The sequence below is a fragment of the Gouania willdenowi genome, chromosome 7 (assembly GCF_900634775.1).
Source record: "Gouania willdenowi chromosome 7, fGouWil2.1, whole genome shotgun sequence".
NCBI lineage: Eukaryota > Metazoa > Chordata > Actinopteri > Blenniiformes > Gobiesocidae > Gouania > Gouania willdenowi.
This window is the reverse complement of record NC_041050.1, coordinates 5,059,778-5,078,163: the sequence shown is the minus strand read 5'-3', so window position 1 is coordinate 5,078,163 and position 18,386 is coordinate 5,059,778. Positions and strand designations below refer to the sequence as shown.

Here is an 18,386-nt window from a genome sequence, read left to right as displayed (position 1 = left end):
TCCACCATGTCCACATTCTACCCCAGTACACTCAGTGGTTGTGAGCTGTTTCTTTTCCATGAATTAAATCCTTCAAAGAAAACACTGGACAATTCCTCTGAGAAAGATGTGTGTGATAAATTAAGGCTTTCTTTTTATATTGATGAGTAGAGGTTTGGGTTTTGTTCAATCAAACAAAGAAAAACTGGTCAGGTGTAGGAACATTTTAACAAATGCGACCAATGTCGATTCCAGCTCTTTCCAAGAGGAAACTCTCAAAGTCGCTTCCCTGGCAATGCAACCGAGGGCCTTTTCTGCTTTGTTGTTGAAGCACTAAACACTAGAACACTTTGGATTGTTGAAAGCTTAAACATTCTGTTCTTTACTCTATCTAAAAATAATTAAACAAGGAACGTGATGTTAAATTGTCCTTTGTGCCAAAAGATGGTAGTAACATGAGATGTACCATTTGAGAGTGGTGTGGGTGATGTGTCTCAGATATTGGAAGGATGTAAATGTTGAAAGGCATCATCAGTAGTGGTCCTTTGAATCAGTGGGTGTTTCGGCCTTTTTAACACTGGACACCCTCATCAAAGGTGGTCCGCTATAAGGCTATAAGCCTGCCCTTGCGTTCAATAACTGTTTCTCACTCTCTCCTATCTCCAGCTTTAGGCCTTGTCACTCGGTCTGTGGCCTTTGTTTTTTTTTTCTGCCTATGAAATGTCTCCTCTTTGATCTCTTCCATTGATGTTCTCTGTTACTGGGTGGAGTCCTAAATTCTCATGACACCTTCTTACCATACTAATGTGTGTAATCCTAACCTAATGCACATCTCCACCTGTGTCCCCTTCGCCTTTCCTCCTTCTTTATTGTCCAACCTCTCACACGCCCCAGTCTCACTTTGCTTTATAGAGATCAAATCGATGCCTTGCTGAGTACAGGATGAATATGTATTGAAAGAAAAAAAAAAAGCAATTAAGGTCAAAAGGTGTCATAATGATGAGAGGTTTATGAAGGAAAAAGTCAAACATCAAATGATTTTATTTTGAACCAAGCCAAACATGACATTTCAGGTGCGACAGACATTTTTCTTGGAAATGTTTCTGATTTAATCTGATTGTTTCATGTTTTATCCACACCTTTTGTTCCTTTTAATACTCCTCTCCTTCCTCCTCTCCCTCTCCCTCAATGGAGTCGACTCCAACCTCTTCGTAATCCTTCTCCAGAGCTGCCATGTCCTCCCTGGCCTCAGAGAACTCTCCCTCCTCCATCCCCTCCCCCACGTACCAATGAACGAAGGCTCTCTTGGCGTACATCAGGTCGAACTTGTGGTCGAGCCGAGCCCAGGCCTCAGCGATAGCAGTAGTGTTGCTGAGCATGCACACGGCCCTCTGGACCTTAGCCAGGTCTCCACCAGGAACCACTGTGGGTGGCTGGTAGTTAATGCCAACCTTAAAACCAGTGGGACACCAGTCCACGAACTGGATGGTGCGCTTGGTTTTGATGGTGGCGATGGCAGCGTTCACGTCTTTAGGAACAACATCGCCTCGGAACAACAGACAACAAGCCATGTACTTGCCATGGCGAGGGTCGCACTTGACCATCTGATTGGCCGGCTCGAAGCAGGCATTGGTGATCTCAGACACCGACAGCTGCTCATGGTACGCCTTCTCAGCTGAGATGACGGGGGCGTAGGTGGCCAGAGGGAAGTGAATACGGGGATAGGGCACCAAGTTGGTCTGAAACTCTGTCAGATCAACATTCAGGGCACCATCGAAACGAAGAGAGGCCGTGATGGAGGACACGATCTGACTGATCAACCTGTTCAGGTTAGTGTACGTGGGACGCTCTATGTCTAAGTTCCTGCGACAGATATCGTAGATGGCCTCGTTGTCCACCATGAAGGCACAGTCGGAGTGCTCCAGGGTGGTGTGGGTGGTCAGAATAGAGTTGTAGGGCTCCACCACAGCAGTGGACACCTGAGGAGCTGGGTAGATGGAGAACTCCAGCTTGGACTTCTTGCCGTAGTCCACGGACAGACGCTCCATCAGCAGAGAGGTGAAACCAGAGCCGGTGCCTCCACCAAAGCTGTGGAAGACCAGGAACCCCTGAAGTCCTGTGCACTGGTCCGCCTGGAGACAGAAGAACCAGTCTGAAACACTGCACCAATGTAAAATTAGCTAAATGTGCATAAAACATATACATACTGACTGACCAATTTGCGGATTCGGTCCAGAACCAGGTCAATGATCTCCTTGCCGATGGTGTAGTGACCACGAGCATAATTGTTGGCAGCGTCCTCCTTACCAGTGATCAACTGCTCAGGATGGAACAGCTGACGGTAGGTTCCAGTGCGCACCTCATCTGAAATTAGATTTTTATAACGACTTTAGAAATCTGATTAACGTCAATAAGTCATTATTTGTGTGTTTAAGGCGGGGCTTACCAATGACAGTGGGCTCCAGGTCCACAAAGACCGCTCTGGGGACGTGTTTTCCAGCTCCAGTCTCACTAAAGAAAGTGTTAAAGGAGTCGTCTCCTCCTCCAAGAGTTTTGTCACTGGGCATCTGACCATCAGGCTGGATTCCATGCTCCAGACAGTACAGCTCCCAGCATGCATTGCCAATCTGGACACCGGCTTGGCCAACGTGGATAGAGATGCATTCGCGCTGTAAAGAGATGAAAACACACACATGTAAATACCAGATTTTCAAAAACTACAATAAGAGCATATTTGTGAACCATGTCCCAACAGCAATAGTAAACACAGGCAGTGAGTGGCTAAATGTCTCCCCTGGTGGTGAGGATCAGGCAGTGCAGTCAGAAGGCACCTCCCCTGCACCACTGACTGCCACTGACACAAAAAACCACATCAGCCCACCACATTGAATCATCAGCCTCTTTGTCCCTCCTCCAAGCAGTTTTCATCACAAACGTCCCTCCCCCTACTTCTTCTTTCACTTTCCTTTTATCCTTACGTCCAATGGCTGCTGGTGTGGAATATTCCATTTGCTGGCGATGCAAAAATCTAAATTCTCAGCTTATAAACTCACACAAGGCTATTTGATTTTATCTTAATCATTTAAATGAAGATGAAAATACTCAAAAGGCTACATGTTTGATCTAAATATTTCATTATAAATTATAAATCCTGTGGTGTTCAAATGCGAGCTCTGCCCTGTGCTTCTGCACCATGCATCACTAGATTAAATGCTCTTGAATGATGAATGAGGTTACATTTATTATTGCTTCTGTCTACCATTAATTAATAATGATAAGTGCAATCTGAAGGCTCCATCCATCCCCACCCAGCCTGCCCCTCCTGCCTTTGTGTTACATGTAAGGATTTATAAATTTAGAAGAAAATAAAAAAGTCCTATAATAAAAAATAAAATGTACTCTAATTTGATATAAGATATCAGAGCAGATTTAAGTGGCTTCCTGTCGGTGTCTGCGCAGCCATGCGTATTGTTGTCCTCGTTGTTCCAGAACAATCTATGCATTCACTGCCAATTATATCGATCTGTATCAGACAGAAACATGGCCATAATAATAATAATAATAATAATAAAATCGAATTAAATTAAATCACCTTAGAGTGTTCAGACACTGACAGGTAACCTAAGCTCTTCCAATAACAACCCACAGGCTGCACAAAACCTGCGTTTCTTTCACATAAATAATGGTTTAAATGCGACAGATGAGAGGAGAGCATTCACTCACCATGATGACGTTTAGGCTTCAAACAAGAGGAGAAGAAAGAAAGAAGAGAGGTGGGATTTAATGGAGTATAAACGGTGTGTTTCCGTTGTGTGCTGTACCCAGCGGGGTCGGTGCAACAACTGCTGAATGTGAGGGCAACGTCACCGCTTTTATACTGACAGGAGGGGAGGGGGGAGAGTGGGCAGAGCTGGGCCTTCCACTGACACCACAGACACAGACATGTAGAAGCACCAGGGCAGACCTTCTTCATCCCACTGTGCATCACAAAATCTCAGTATCAACATAAATTGATGCAGCTGTTCTCATTGGATGTGGTTGGAATCCACTATCAATCAGCCCTTAAAGCTGTAGTATGTAAGTTTTTTTTGGCATAATTTTTGTCAAAATCCATAATCATCTTTGAGCATATTGTAATCCAAAGTGTTCATAGTGGACAGTGAATATCTTTTCCTTCTCCTGGCTCTGTAGTAGACATTCAGAAATCCAGGATCCAGTGACGCTGGATCTCCGCCAATCAGAGATCTTTCTACAAACACGAGTGCGCCATGAGCTGTTTCGGGTGTTACTATTGGCTGCTCAAGTGAAGTCAAGCACTTTCACGTGACATACAATATACTAAAAGTGCAATGGCGGCCGTTCTAGCAGAAGTCTCTATTGAGGTGCAAGGCACAATGGTTACGCGGTAAAGCAAGAGGAAAAAGGAAGACCAAGGTGGAGAAGCAACAGAATAAAGGCACAAACAAACTCAGGATGGATGGACTATTTAGAGATTATCTTTGAGTCCTTGCAGACCTCCGTGACTGTGCAGGGTCTACCCCATGTACTGGTTTCAGAGGGAGAGTGAGAACAGATGGGATTCATTGCATGTAAGCTTAATGCTGCATTCACACCGGACATGGCACAAATTTTTGAGATGCGGGTACCGAGGGAAAGCTTCCACAGGATCGAAAAACCTTTTCTTCATATTTGCTTCATATGTGCATCTGAAGTGAATATAAAAGCGCTGCCAACCAGACTCCTTTTCTTTTCACCATCAACTATGGAGGACCACCGTAAAATTGATGCTCTTTACCTTCTGTGGAAACTGAAGAGCCCTGCTTTCCTAGATTCACCAGGTTGACCGGTGGCACATCCAACTCGGTGAGTTTCACTGTTTTCTTCAGGAGCTGCACCAAAACCTTCCTCGTTCGGTACCGATAAAAAAACAGTCTGTGTCGTAGAGCTCCAGGTGGTCTTACACCATCATGATTATTTTCTCCTCCATGCTGAAATGGGTGAAAAGACCGGGGTCCGTGTTGATGGCCTGATGTCATTGTCAACAAGGACTCTGATTGGCTTTCGCGCCTCTGCGTCACACGAAACATTTGCTGGAGTTCAATATTTTCAACTCAAGCGAATGACAAATGTCATGGAAAATTGGGAGCGTGCATGCGGCGGCCAACGCTCTTGCCGCGTGGATCAAACCGCGCCGCCCAACAGGAGAAGAGTTTGCTTCTTTCTACATCTATCCCATTGATTTTGTACATAATCCGGTCGCACAAATATTTCGTAATGTGACCGGTGTGAACGCAGCATAAGAGAACCATATCCAAGGTGGAAAGAACAGTCGCAATTGATTTTACAGTCTGGATGTAGAGTGGTGATTGTCAGTCTGCCCTGAGCGGCAGCAGAGATCACTGCAGTCGCCTGTGTCAGCTGTGTGGCGGGACCAGCTGACGATAGCAGCCGCTGTTCAGGGCAGTAACTACAGAGTGATTCAATGATTCATGTGTCTAAATCACCATAAAACTCTCCACTAACCCAAGATAAGGAGCTAAATTTGTCACTAGTCTCTATCAAAGTCGCTAAGAGCTCCACAGTTGGAGTGTTCACAAAGGACGATAAATTTCGGTTTCGAAACAGGGAGCGGAGGGAGATTTATACATACTGCAGCTTTAAAAGCATGCTAACACTAATCAAAGACAGTGGACATATTCACTAAATAATTTCATATAAAGATGTTAAATTTTGACAGGGTTAATACAGAATATTAAACTAGACCCACATAGAAAAAAAGAGTTTACCATACCTGCTTGCGTTTGCAGTTATTATTTAAGAATTAAGAAGAGAGCAAAATAAATCTAAAAAAATGACTTTAGTGTTCTTATTTGTAGAGAGAGTGCAAACCTCTGCCAAGCGTCAAATCTCCTCTTTTCCAGATACACAGTTATCTGGATCAGTGGTCCTGATATCACTGTAAAGGCTTGGTGAGAAATGTCTATTCCCATTAATAACATAACAGTTGGTCCAAATGTATGGACTGAGTCAAATTTCATAAAGATCAGTCAATTACAAACTGAGATATGATTTTTTCAAATTTCCCCAATGATGATATTTTTCAAACTGGTCCGGAATCAGTGCATTGGTCTGGATCCCCTCCAAAATATAATGGAATCTTCCATGACACGGTACAAAGCAGCAAAAACAAATCACCTTCAAAATAAAAGCTTCAAATTAAAACAAAAAAAACAAAAAACCCACTATATATATATATATATATATATATATATATTAATGTGGCCCAAAAGTGGGGACTTCCTCATTTTATGATGACTTCACTTTTTCTGGGAAAAAGTGACTCTAAGTCTTGGATCATTGGTGCTCCTCTCATATTATTATTATTATTATTATTATTATTATTATTATTATTATTATTATTATTATTATATTGTGTTGTATTTGTTATTGTTGTCTTTAAAAATGAATAAATATAAAAATATGTGTTTTTAATTCCTTATTTTCAGACATGGCTGATATGACACAGACAGCTAAATTCCTGCAATAATAAAGCTTGGGTGCAGACAAAGCTGATTTCTTCTGCGTTTAGATCCCTAGAGGAGCCTCTATTGTGTGGGTGTGGCAGGCAATTGCTTTGCAAAGCAGCTCCTTTTGTAGGCCATCAAAATGCAAAACAAAGGGAAAACATCAAATAAAATCCATGCAAGTCGTCCGTGCACCTGATGCAAAATGGCTGAATGCTTGTGTGTGGCTGCAGACCATGTTGATGGCATCCGTGTTGCAGAGGTATCCGCCCCATGCCTGTGATTCCACCCCAGTTCTCAGGATTTCCTCCTCCCTCTTTGTCCTAGTTTCTCTGCAGTGATGTCATGCAGTGGGGCGATCACGTGGCTCATTGTTTGCCTGTCTCTGTGAGTGTCAGGGGCTGGAATAAACTCCTTCTGGTTTGGTCCTCTTGGAGGAAGTGAAACTGCCCCTGCTGCAGTTTCAATGACATAATGACACAAGGACATTGGCTTTTGTAAACTCTGATCTTTGGTTCCTTTGAGCAATGACAGTTATTTGTGAAGCAGCTCCTCTGAGTAAATAATGGTTTATCCAACAGCTTGCGCTCTGAAATAATAAATGTTGAATAAATCATTATTTATTTCAGCCAAGCAATGAGGATAGATCAAGGGTTCTCAACCTTGGGGTCGCGAGACACTTGGAGGGGTCGCCAGATGCCTTCAAGAAACTAAGAATATTTTTTAACAATTTGAGCCTGCTTATTTTTACCCTTTTGCTGCAACTACACCAAACTTGCCGGGTCGTGGGCTGAAATGGTTGAGAACCACTGGAATAGATGATGTTGACAGGTTTGTGTGGCCGTTTTTTACTCATCATTAATTCAGAGGATGGAGAAAATGATAGAAAGCAGCCATGGCTACCAGCCAGGACTTCTTGAAAGAACATTCGTCATTCCTCCTCCTCCTCCTCCTCCTCTTCCTCCTCCTCCTCCTCCTCCACAGCAGCTGTAAATCAGGGCGGGTCCTATAGCAGCTGTTCACCAGGATGGGAATGCTCCAGAGAAGGGAGAGGTCCTCCTCGAGTGCATGAAAGTGACCGCAATGCATCCAGCAAACAGGAAACACAATCCCCAAAAAGGATGGTGGAGCACATTTTCCATCTGTCACAGCAAATTTGAGTTCATGCCACCATCTATAATGGCTGTTGTCAGCTAAAAACAAGATGATAATAGGGGGTGTGTTTGGTTTTCCACACAAAGAATGAATTATGTTTTGGCACAAGAGGACTGAAGGTGGTTATATTTGTAAATATGGGTGGGTCAGTGACACGTAGCAACAAAATAACATATTCACAGAATTTATGATAATATACATAAGCATCTACACCACACTTGGCAAACTCAATGTAATTTAAAGAGTAGGAACAATTTCATTTTAACCTGCAAATACTGGGCATGAATGAATGTGGTTAAATTGGCAAAAATTTTGCATGCAATATGGTGAAAAGTGGTTAAAAGTGACAATAATGGGTCAACATATGCGACATTAGGTGGGAAAAGTGGAGGAAAGGGTTTATAAGTGCAGTAAATGTCTTGAAAGTAGAAAAAATGTGCAGAAAAGGCATTTAAATCTGATGGAGAAGTGGCAGAAATTGGAGTGATGTAGGAAAAATGCACTTAAGAAAAAGGGATGAAAATAGGTTAAAATATTGCAAGTTTGGTGTAGTTGCACACATTTTTTAAAAATAAGTAAAAAAATTTGGCGACCCCTTCCCAGTGTCTCACAACCCCAATAAGATCCCGACACCAAGGTTGAGAACTCAATTAACATCACATCCCAGGTTTAATGATTCTTTTTCCTGATTCATTTTGAACTGATGATGTTCTATTGCAGGGTCAGTAGCAGACGTTCTCTTCATTTTACTGGGATAAAATATTTATCTCAGGTGAACAATAAAGAGTAGAAATAATATCACACAAAGGCAGTTCTCTTCTGTCTTTACTTAACAGCATGCTATGCAGTGTGTGCAGTTTGTCAGGGTATTTTCCCCCCATACCTGTAACAACAGCCCTTTGATATTTGTTCATTTTGTAGTTCTGTTCATGTAGAAATCCTTTGATGATCAGTCATCATCAGATTATGAAGATGTTTGTGTCTCATTGAGCCATCTTTTTTGTATGTTGTTATTTTATGTTCAGTCAGTTTGGGCTCTTCAATTCTTTGGGCTTATTTTCCTTGTTGGTAATAACAAGAGATAGCGCCAATGACTCATCAAGTACCGGTATGTACTTCTTTTTTATTTTTTAATGATTTCTTTCTGTCAAAATATCAGACGTGAACTCAAACATGAGCCTGTTCTACGTCCCTCTCAGTAAACTTTGGGTAACTCTAGTTGCTCCACATTCAAACAGTTTTGACCGTCTCTGGGTCGGCTGTTGTCACGGAGATCCTCTTGATGTTAGCCTAACTATTAGTTTGGAGACTCATAAAGAGACTGTGTAAACTTTTCAACATAAAGGTAAATGTTTACCAAATAACAGTAGGGTGCATGTCTATAGAACTCTTTGTGGAATGACACTTGGTGTGTACAATTGTCTTGAGTCTTGGTGGAATTTTCACACAGGATGTAGATACCTGAAAGACAATGGAAGGTGTTCATTGGATGGTGTTCATTGGATTAAATACATTTTCCTTCCCTTGTAGCTAAATCCTATCATTTTATTTTGACAGGCACTGGAAAGATCTTTGTAACATGTTTTTTTTTCCTACGGGTCAAGCATTAAAACCTAAAATTAACATCGCTGTGGAGACCACACTATTCTTGCCATGTTTATGTCCACAGTTAGTTTATATGAAGACCTCAACAACAGTGTTTCCCTTTAGAGATGCATGAGGCAGAAGGGATGTGTGGTTAGGGGAGGTTGAAATACCCCCCACCCCCCCACCCCACCCCAACATGGGCAGCTGCAGAGCAACCCGTCTAATACCCCATTTAGGGTGGATCACATGACCAGCAGATAAAGGCGGCCTGTGTGGCTAGAGGATACCAGGCTGTATCTAGGCAACGTCTACCCCCATTTCCTAGCAACGGTTAATGAGGTTGGGGTGGGCTCTGGGGGGAGTTTGGTGTTTGTGTCCTACATGTGCATGATGGGGCAGCTTGACCTCTTTTATTAAAAGCAAAAGCCTCTATTTCAACAAAACATCACTCCTTGATGTCCAAACAAACACAAAGACACCCCCAAAAATAAATAAATAAATGGATAAATTGTTTTAAACACTTTAAGGAGAAAGTATACTAAATACAGATTAACCAATGCATTTAAGGCAGCAAGTGAACATGTCTTCAAAGTTAAAAGCCAGTCCATCATAGCATCCAATAAGTCCCAATGGCATGATTTTGCACAGAATCATAAAACAGAAAACATTTATTACGAAGTAAAACACCATAACGTTCAGCACCAGATGTTTGTGAGTGAAAGTTTCATTTTTGAGCATATTCTCTTGGATCTGTTTATGTTGTGCTTAACAATCTAGCACAGGGGTTCTCAACTCTGGGCCATTTTTTCACGGGCATTAAATTACGAGAATTCAACCAACCAAATTTAGTTTTTCAAAAAAAGCTGTTGAAAACACTTATATAATCTTTTTAAAAACATAATAAATAAATTTATTTTCCTGTGCAAAATGCATTTCACAGCATGCCGTCAAAAGAAAAGTTTCTTTCAAAATAAAAGACAAGTCCAACATGAGAAACATTAAGTTTTTATTTATTTTAGACCAGCTGACCCACTTTTGGGTCCCAACCCACCAGTTGAGAATTGCTGATCTAGCAAGATGTAGGACATTAAATATTGCTTCAGCTCTTTCTCAAACTTGCACTGGGCTTTTAACTTTTATATTTGTTGCCAGTTGTTTGTGCTTTTTTGAGATAAACAAATACATAGATATCACATGAACATTATCTTTAAAAATCACTTATTTTGTTAAAAAAAAATAACCAAAAATGTTAGGATTATCCTGGGCAGACTGGCTTGAAATCAAACTGGGTCATATAAGAACCCTGAATAAATTTGACATCACTATGTGCTAACACAGATTATGGATGGCCTGCTTCAATCTGACAGATATGGTTCATAATATATTGCTATTGTGATCAGTTACCAGCTTGTTTTTAGTGCTAAGTGGATGAAATGTTACACTTTTAAACACATTCTTTATTCAGTTCTTCAGGTGTTCTTCTTTGTTGAAAGCTTTTCAGCTTGTTTATCTGCACAAAAGGGTCACAGATTGATAATTTTCCTCCCTCATCCTGAAGCCGTCATGTTTGCTGGTGACGTCACGAGCTCGTGCTGATGAGAGCTGGGTTGAGCTGGAAGAAGTCGGGTGGGGTTCGGGGGCGGGGATATGAGTGGATGAAGAGCATCTTAACCAATGGAAATCTGGAGACAGTTTTCAAATTTTGACTGACAGAGGCTCAGCCAATAGAAACACAGGATGCACCGGCGACAGGGCTCGAGATGCTTAAATACCAGCGTCCATCCGTCCCGTTAACCATTGTCTCTGTCGTCGACGACATAACAGTCGAACTGTAAGACAAGACTCACCCTTAAGGAGCTGCGCTCTTTGTCCAAAGCAACACTAAACTGCAAAAATGGTAAGAAAACTCTGTTTAGGATCCAAAGTGATGATATTACCGTGTTGTTGGAAGAGAGGGAAGTGTTTCAGGCTGAACAAAGTGTTTCATTGGCGACTGGCTAAATAATGGCGGCTTAATTAAGACATTTTATCCTCTTATGACTACAACCAGGGCCATTATTACTCGTGACTCATTGAATTTAAATGCAGTTCATAGTTTAGTTAACTTGACACGACCTACAGAAACTTTACCGGAAAAGGTGATGAAATGCGATGTAAATATTTAATGTGAAATGATGGATACTTATGGCCTGACAAATGTCTGCTTATATAAACTCAACTTAGTCATGTTAATGCCCTTTGAGACTAGTGGAGAGAGCACCGAGCTGCAGCATGGTGAGGGATTTGTCGCAGAGCGTTGCTATGCGACAAATCCCGACAAAACGATGACGTCAAAGTCAAAGTTTCTGATGAAACCTGAAAAAAATGTCAGGTATCTTTATTTACCGACTTTTGTCTGTTTTTACTCTGTCTAAATTAATTTATAAAGCGAAACTTTATTTTATGTATTTATTTGTATCTATTCTATTTTTTTTACTCGTTTTAGCGCGAATGCATCTCTATCCACGTTGGCCAAGCCGGTGTCCAGATTGGCAATGCATGCTGGGAGCTGTACTGTCTGGAGCATGGAATCCAGCCTGATGGTCAGATGCCTAGTGACAAGACCATCGGAGGAGGAGACGACTCCTTTAACACTTTCTTTAGTGAGACTGGAGCTGGAAAACACGTCCCCAGAGCGGTCTTTGTGGACCTGGAGCCCACTGTCATTGGTAAGCCCCGCCTTAAACACACAAATAATGACTTATTGATGTTAAGAAGATTTCTAAAGTTGTTATAAAAATCTAATTTCAGATGAGGTTCGCAGTGGAACCTACCGTCAGCTGTTCCATCCTGAGCAGTTGATCACTGGTAAGGAGGACGCTGCCAACAATTATGCTCGTGGTCACTACACCATCGGCAAGGAGATCATTGACCTGGTTCTGGACCGAATCCGCAAACTGGTCAGTCAATATGAAGAAGCAGTCGTTGCATTATTTATTAAAGAAATACTCATGTTAGGTTTTCTTCTCCTTCTGTCTCCAGGCGGACCAGTGCACAGGACTTCAAGGGTTCCTGGTCTTCCACAGCTTCGGTGGAGGCACCGGCTCTGGTTTCACCTCTCTGCTGATGGAGCGTCTGTCCGTGGACTACGGCAAGAAGTCCAAGCTGGAGTTCTCCATCTACCCAGCTCCTCAGGTGTCCACTGCTGTGGTGGAGCCCTACAACTCTATTCTGACCACCCACACCACCCTGGAGCACTCCGACTGTGCCTTCATGGTGGACAACGAGGCCATCTACGATATTTGTCGCAGGAACCTGGACATTGAGCGTCCGTCGTATACTAACCTCAATAGGCTAATCGGTCAGATCGTGTCCTCCATCACGGCCTCTCTTCGTTTCGATGGTGCCCTGAATGTTGATCTGACAGAGTTTCAGACCAACTTGGTGCCCTATCCCCGTATCCACTTCCCTCTGGCCACCTACGCCCCCGTCATCTCAGCTGAGAAGGCGTACCATGAGCAGCTGTCAGTGTCTGAGATCACCAACGCCTGCTTCGAGCCGGCCAATCAGATGGTCAAGTGCGACCCTCGCCATGGAAAGTACATGGCTTGTTGTCTGTTGTACCGTGGCGACGTCGTTCCTAAAGACGTGAACGCCGCCATCGCCACCATCAAAACCAAGCGCTCCATCCAGTTCGTGGACTGGTGTCCAACTGGTTTTAAGGTTGGCATTAACTACCAGCCACCCACAGTGGTTCCTGGTGGAGACCTGGCTAAGGTCCAGAGGGCCGTGTGCATGCTCAGCAACACTACTGCTATCGCTGAGGCCTGGGCTCGGCTCGACCACAAGTTCGACCTGATGTACGCCAAGAGAGCCTTCGTTCATTGGTACGTGGGGGAGGGGATGGAGGAGGGAGAGTTCTCTGAGGCCAGGGAGGACATGGCAGCTCTGGAGAAGGATTATGAGGAGGTTGGAGTTGACTCCATCGAGGGAGAGGGAGAGGAGGAAGGGGAGGAGTATTAGGAAGTCACATGACTGCACTAAAAAGGAAATTGTTAAAAATAATATTGCTCCGATACTTTCCAAGCAAAGATAATTACCGTTTTTTCTCGATGATAAAAGTTTGCTTCTAATTCGTCTACAGATTGAAGTCGAACAGAAAACATGAACAAAGCGCGCTCAATGAGAAATACTAACTGTATCACTCCTCATAATGGCTTTACATAAAGTTGTTGGTCTATGGAATACAAAGTCATAAATAAAGTTCTTGTTGCAGCATGTTTCATGCGTTTGTCCTTATTTTCAGAAAAAGTCTTACGCCACCTCACAGTTCATGGTTAAGCTTTTTTTATATAGTTAGAATGGTATTTTTTTTAACTGTATATGAAAATTGTGAGTTAATGTCTAATGTTGTCAAACATTAGAAACAATCAAGGTTCCTGACTTTGAGAGGGGCAGATTCTTTGCTAAACACATACTGAAGTGAAAATACATTAGCCTCAACTATTTTTATGAATGGTTAAGTAACAGCTCCTTAAAGGAAAGAACAAAGGGATTTTAAAATTATTTTGTGTGTATTTTTGTTGCCATTTTGTATAACTTCCTCCCTTTTCATATATTGTAGTTTTCTGTCATTTAATCAGTTTTTGGGGTCATTTTCTCTTTTTTTTTTTTTAGGTTTGTTTGTGCATTTACTTTGAAGGGGATGCACAACATTTAAATTACAGTATGTTTTACCATTTTTAAAGTGTAAAATCAGCTAACCTGGAGATTGATTTGAACCAACAGGTCATTTTAATCTGACATCCCAGTTCCAACCAGTAATACTGTGCACTTTGCTGCGGGGTTTTTTTTTTTTTTTTTTTTTACTTGTTTTTAAGAATAATAAAGCTTGATGAGTTTACTGTACGTTCAACCTTTGAAGGTAAGACAAAGTGTTATGATTCCTATAATATCAGAAATTCACAAATCTATAGAAAAATCTCCATGAATGTTGATGTGGTTATTGTTTAAGAAAGTAACAATCATAGAGGATAAGTCGGGGAGACAGATTTAGATTTGCAGTTTCTGGTGTATTGAGGACCTCTAGTGGTAGAATTGTATTACAAACATGTAACGTGATGAAGTAAGTGAGCATTTTTTTTTTAGCATATGCCACTCATGTTTACCTGCTTTGGTTCCTTGTGTGTGGGTGAAAGTGAGAGGCTTAGAGTTTTCTGGTCCAGAACCTGATTGGCAGAAGAAGGAGGCTATGAATTAAAAAAATAAAAATAAAAAAAATGGTTGAATGATTAATAACCATTTTGACCTAAACCATATATTATAGTGTAAGAGATTATATTTTAAGTAACTGAAATAAGAAAAACAAACACATTTGATTACTTCAGTAGTCCAAACTTTAAATACTAAAGAGTTTTGTAATACAAATAAAAAATATCTGATAACAAACTCATGTCGGCCTATTTGTCTCATGCACAGGCAGCACATTATTGATCTACTCACTTAATCATCAGAAGACTGATACATTGTTTATGAACTTATATTTACGCAAGCATTTTTATATTTTTACAGGTAAAACGTAATATTCTCCTACTCTATTTATTTATATTTTTTATATATTATTTATTTATTTTTTGCTGGTCCAGCAGGGAGAGATAATCAATAAGGAATGTGGGTCAGGGAACTGTAGGGCGCCGATTGTAAAGTTGCGCACGCTAAAATAAACAGCAATATTTAGCAACAAACCACGTTTAAAATTGACAATATAATTTGATGAGGAAAAAAATATATCACAAAATTCACAAATATTGCTGTAGATCTGGTCAAAAGTAAAAGAAAAACAAATTCACATATGTTCTTTAATTATAGTTTGTTGCTAAATGTTGCAAAAAGTTGTTGTTGATTTTAGCATTTGCAACTGTACAAACGGCTCCCATAGGGAACAGCTGTGAGGTTGATTAGTTCAGGTGTGGAGGACTGAACCGATCAAGTCTTTGCCTTTATCTTGCAGTTTTCTATGAGTACAGTTATGCAGCAGTGTCCTCGCTTGACTTGAATCATTCTTTAGTGCCATTGTGTTGCAAACAATCACCTACTTGTTTTGAAGCTTTACGTTAAGGAACTATGAAGTAAAGCTCGAGCCAAAGTGAAGGAGCTTTGATTTGTCCGATTTTCATGAAAGCCTCGGGGTGTCTGCGCTAAACAGACGTTTAGTCCCAACCAATAAGAATGGACACCACGTGAATCTAGACCAATGAGCTTCAGGGGGGCGTTCCCGCCCCTTACTCGGTATAAAATGACCGCCTGGCTGATATTGCTCAGTCACTCTCTTACATAGGACCAGTTAAATCCTAATTGTGAGAGAAAACTATCTTTCTTCGTCTTTTCGATCCTCAAACTTCTTAACTTCAGAAAACATGGTGAGTTGATAAGATACTTTCTACCTTTTATCTAAATCAGAAGTGTTTTTATTTTTAATTATCTGTTAGCAAAATAAAATGATGGGGATGTGGATTCTTTGTCAGCCATTATCATATAATGTATTGAATATTGTAAGTGGTTTGATATTGGTCAGGGTTTACTTGCTTTTCGTGCACATGTTGACCCAGATAACAAAGGTCTGTGCATTCCTTTCTGATCCAGGCCTTTTAGGAAAGTGCTGTCATAGGCCTTTCAAACAAAACCCATTCATTCAAAGCTTTATGAACCCATCCTGTCTATCTTTCATATGTGTGTTTGTTAGCCTTCAGTTTTTTTTAAGTCTTTGTCCCAGCAGCAGCTGTATTTGTTTTGTATTCATCAACTTAATGGGAAAATGTTTGATCTTTTTCAATATTCTTTTGTCTTCTTGCCACTTCAAAGCATGTGTTGTATGACTGTCTTTTGTGTGTTATAGCATGTGTGTAACATAAATGTATCATGAGGTTAGTCATGATTCAGTGTTGCCAATGATTTTAACTATTTTATTGTCCTTTTAACAGCGTGAGTGTATCTCGGTTCACGTTGGCCAAGCCGGTGTCCAGATTGGCAATGCATGCTGGGAGCTGTACTGTCTGGAGCATGGAATCCAGCCTGATGGTCAGACGCCCAGTGACAAAACACGTGGAGGAGGAGACGACTCCTTTAACACTTTCTTTAGTGAGACTGAAGCTGGAAAACACGTCCCCAGAGCGGTCTTTGTGGACCTGGAGCCCACTGTCATCGGTGAGTGTTCTTCACTTTTGGAAGAATGCCTTCATAAATCACGTTTATGAATACTGACAATATTTCTTATTTAGATGAGGTTCGCAGTGGAACCTACCGTCAGCTGTTCCATCCTGAGCAGTTGATCACTGGAAAGGAGGACGCTGCCAACAACTATGCTCGTGGTCACTACACCATCGGCAAGGAGATCATTGACCTGGTTCTGGACCGGATCCGCAAGATGGTCATTCAGTATAAGTTTATTTAAAAGTTTCTAATTGAGTTTTCATTCTCACGTTGGCTTGTGTTTTGCTGTTTCCAGGCGGACCAGTGCACAGGACTTCAGGGGTTCCTGGTCTTCCACAGCTTTGGTGGAGGCACCGGCTCTGGTTTCACCTCTCTGCTGATGGAGCGTCTGTCCGTGGACTATGGCAAGAAGTCCAAGCTGGAGTTCTCCATCTACCCAGCTCCTCAGGTGTCCACTGCTGTGGTGGAGCCCTACAACGCCATCCTGACCACCCACACCACCCTGGAGCACTCCGACTGTGCCTTCATGGTGGACAACGAGGCCATCTACGATATCTGCCGCAGGAACCTGGACATTGAGCGTCCGTCATACACCAACCTGAACAGGTTGATCAGTCAGATCGTGTCATCCATCACGGCCTCTCTTCGTTTCGATGGTGCCCTGAATGTTGATCTGACAGAGTTTCAGACCAACTTGGTGCCCTATCCCCGTATTCACTTCCCTCTGGCCACCTACGCCCCCGTCATCTCTGCTGAGAAGGCGTACCATGAGCAGCTGTCGGTGTCTGAGATCACCAATGCCTGCTTCGAGCCGGCCAATCAGATGGTCAAGTGCGACCCTCGCCATGGCAAGTACATGGCTTGTTGTCTGTTGTACCGCGGCGACGTCGTTCCTAAAGACGTGAACGCCGCCATCGCCACCATCAAAACCAAGCGCTCCATCCAGTTCGTGGACTGGTGTCCAACTGGTTTTAAGGTTGGCATTAACTACCAGCCACCCACAGTGGTTCCTGGTGGAGACCTGGCTAAGGTCCAGAGGGCCGTGTGCATGCTCAGCAACACTACTGCTATCGCTGAGGCCTGGGCTCGGCTCGACCACAAGTTCGATCTGATGTACGCCAAGAGAGCCTTCGTTCATTGGTACGTGGGGGAGGGGATGGAGGAGGGAGAGTTTTCTGAGGCCAGGGAGGACATGGCAGCTCTGGAGAAGGATTATGAGGAGGTCGGAGCAGATACTGTGGGAGACGAAGATGACGAAGAGTATTAAAATATGCCTACTTCTCTGTTGGTTCAATGGCTGAATAAAAGTCTCTGAAAGTAACAGTTTCCTGTGTTGAGTCTTTTTTTTTTTTTTTTTTTTTTTTTTTTTTTTCCCAATAATGATTCATGGACTGGGAGATAAAATGTATCCTCATCACCTTTTCTATCCTGATAATAAACTCAGCTTTGTTACTAGAGGGAGTAATTGCCTAGAACGAAATAAAGTTCAGGCAAAAATTATGGAATCACCAGTCTTGGAGGATGTTCAGTTTGTAGAAAAAAAAAAATTAAACAAATCTTTAAACTGCAACATTCTGGCTTTAAGAAACACTAAAGGAAATCAAACAGAGGGAAAAAAAAAAATATGGAATCACCCTCTAAATTTCCAAAACTAACACCTGCATCAGATGAAATCTGCTCATTAGTCTGCAGTTATAAAGGAGTGCTCACACCTTGGAGAACTGTTGTACAAAGCAGATTGACATGAATCATGGCTCCAACTCGAGATGTTCGTTGGAACAAAGAAGAGGATTATCAAACTTCTTTAAGGTAAATAATCACGGAATGTGGTGAAATTGGTTGGTTGTTTGCAGTCAGCTATCTAAAATCTGGACCAAGTACAAACAATGTGGTAAGGTTATAAAATGCAAGCATATTGGTCGACCAAGGAAGACATCAAAGCGTCAAGACAGA

The 18,386-nt window shown here is 41.9% G+C and overlaps 3 protein-coding genes across 3 annotated transcripts; 2 read left to right on the top strand and 1 right to left on the bottom strand.

The window, feature by feature from the left end:
* Nucleotides 1-1,002: 1,002 nt before the first annotated feature.
* tuba1c (tubulin, alpha 1c) lies at nt 1,003-3,835 on the bottom strand. The gene is made up of 4 exons (XM_028453764.1): nt 3,703-3,835; nt 2,426-2,648; nt 2,195-2,343; nt 1,003-2,111 (listed from the first exon to the last, which is right to left on the bottom strand). The coding sequence occupies exons 1-4, from the start codon at nt 3,703-3,705 to the stop codon at nt 1,131-1,133; spliced, it is 1,356 nt and encodes a 451-aa protein (XP_028309565.1). The 5' UTR covers nt 3,706-3,835; the 3' UTR covers nt 1,003-1,130.
* A 7,168-nt stretch (nt 3,836-11,003) lies between these two features.
* On the top strand, nt 11,004-13,504 carry LOC114467453 (tubulin alpha chain-like). Its single transcript, XM_028453763.1, has 4 exons — nt 11,004-11,142; nt 11,731-11,953; nt 12,036-12,184; nt 12,267-13,504. The coding sequence occupies exons 1-4, from the start codon at nt 11,140-11,142 to the stop codon at nt 13,245-13,247; spliced, it is 1,356 nt and encodes a 451-aa protein (XP_028309564.1). The 5' UTR covers nt 11,004-11,139; the 3' UTR covers nt 13,248-13,504.
* Nucleotides 13,505-15,516: 2,012 nt separating this feature from the next.
* Nucleotides 15,517-17,702, top strand: LOC114467455 (tubulin alpha chain-like). The gene is made up of 4 exons (XM_028453765.1): nt 15,517-15,643; nt 16,205-16,427; nt 16,502-16,650; nt 16,729-17,702. Exons 1-4 carry the CDS (start codon nt 15,641-15,643, stop codon nt 17,698-17,700), a joined length of 1,347 nt encoding a protein of 448 aa, XP_028309566.1. The 5' UTR covers nt 15,517-15,640; the 3' UTR covers nt 17,701-17,702.
* Nucleotides 17,703-18,386: the final 684 nt, after the last annotated feature.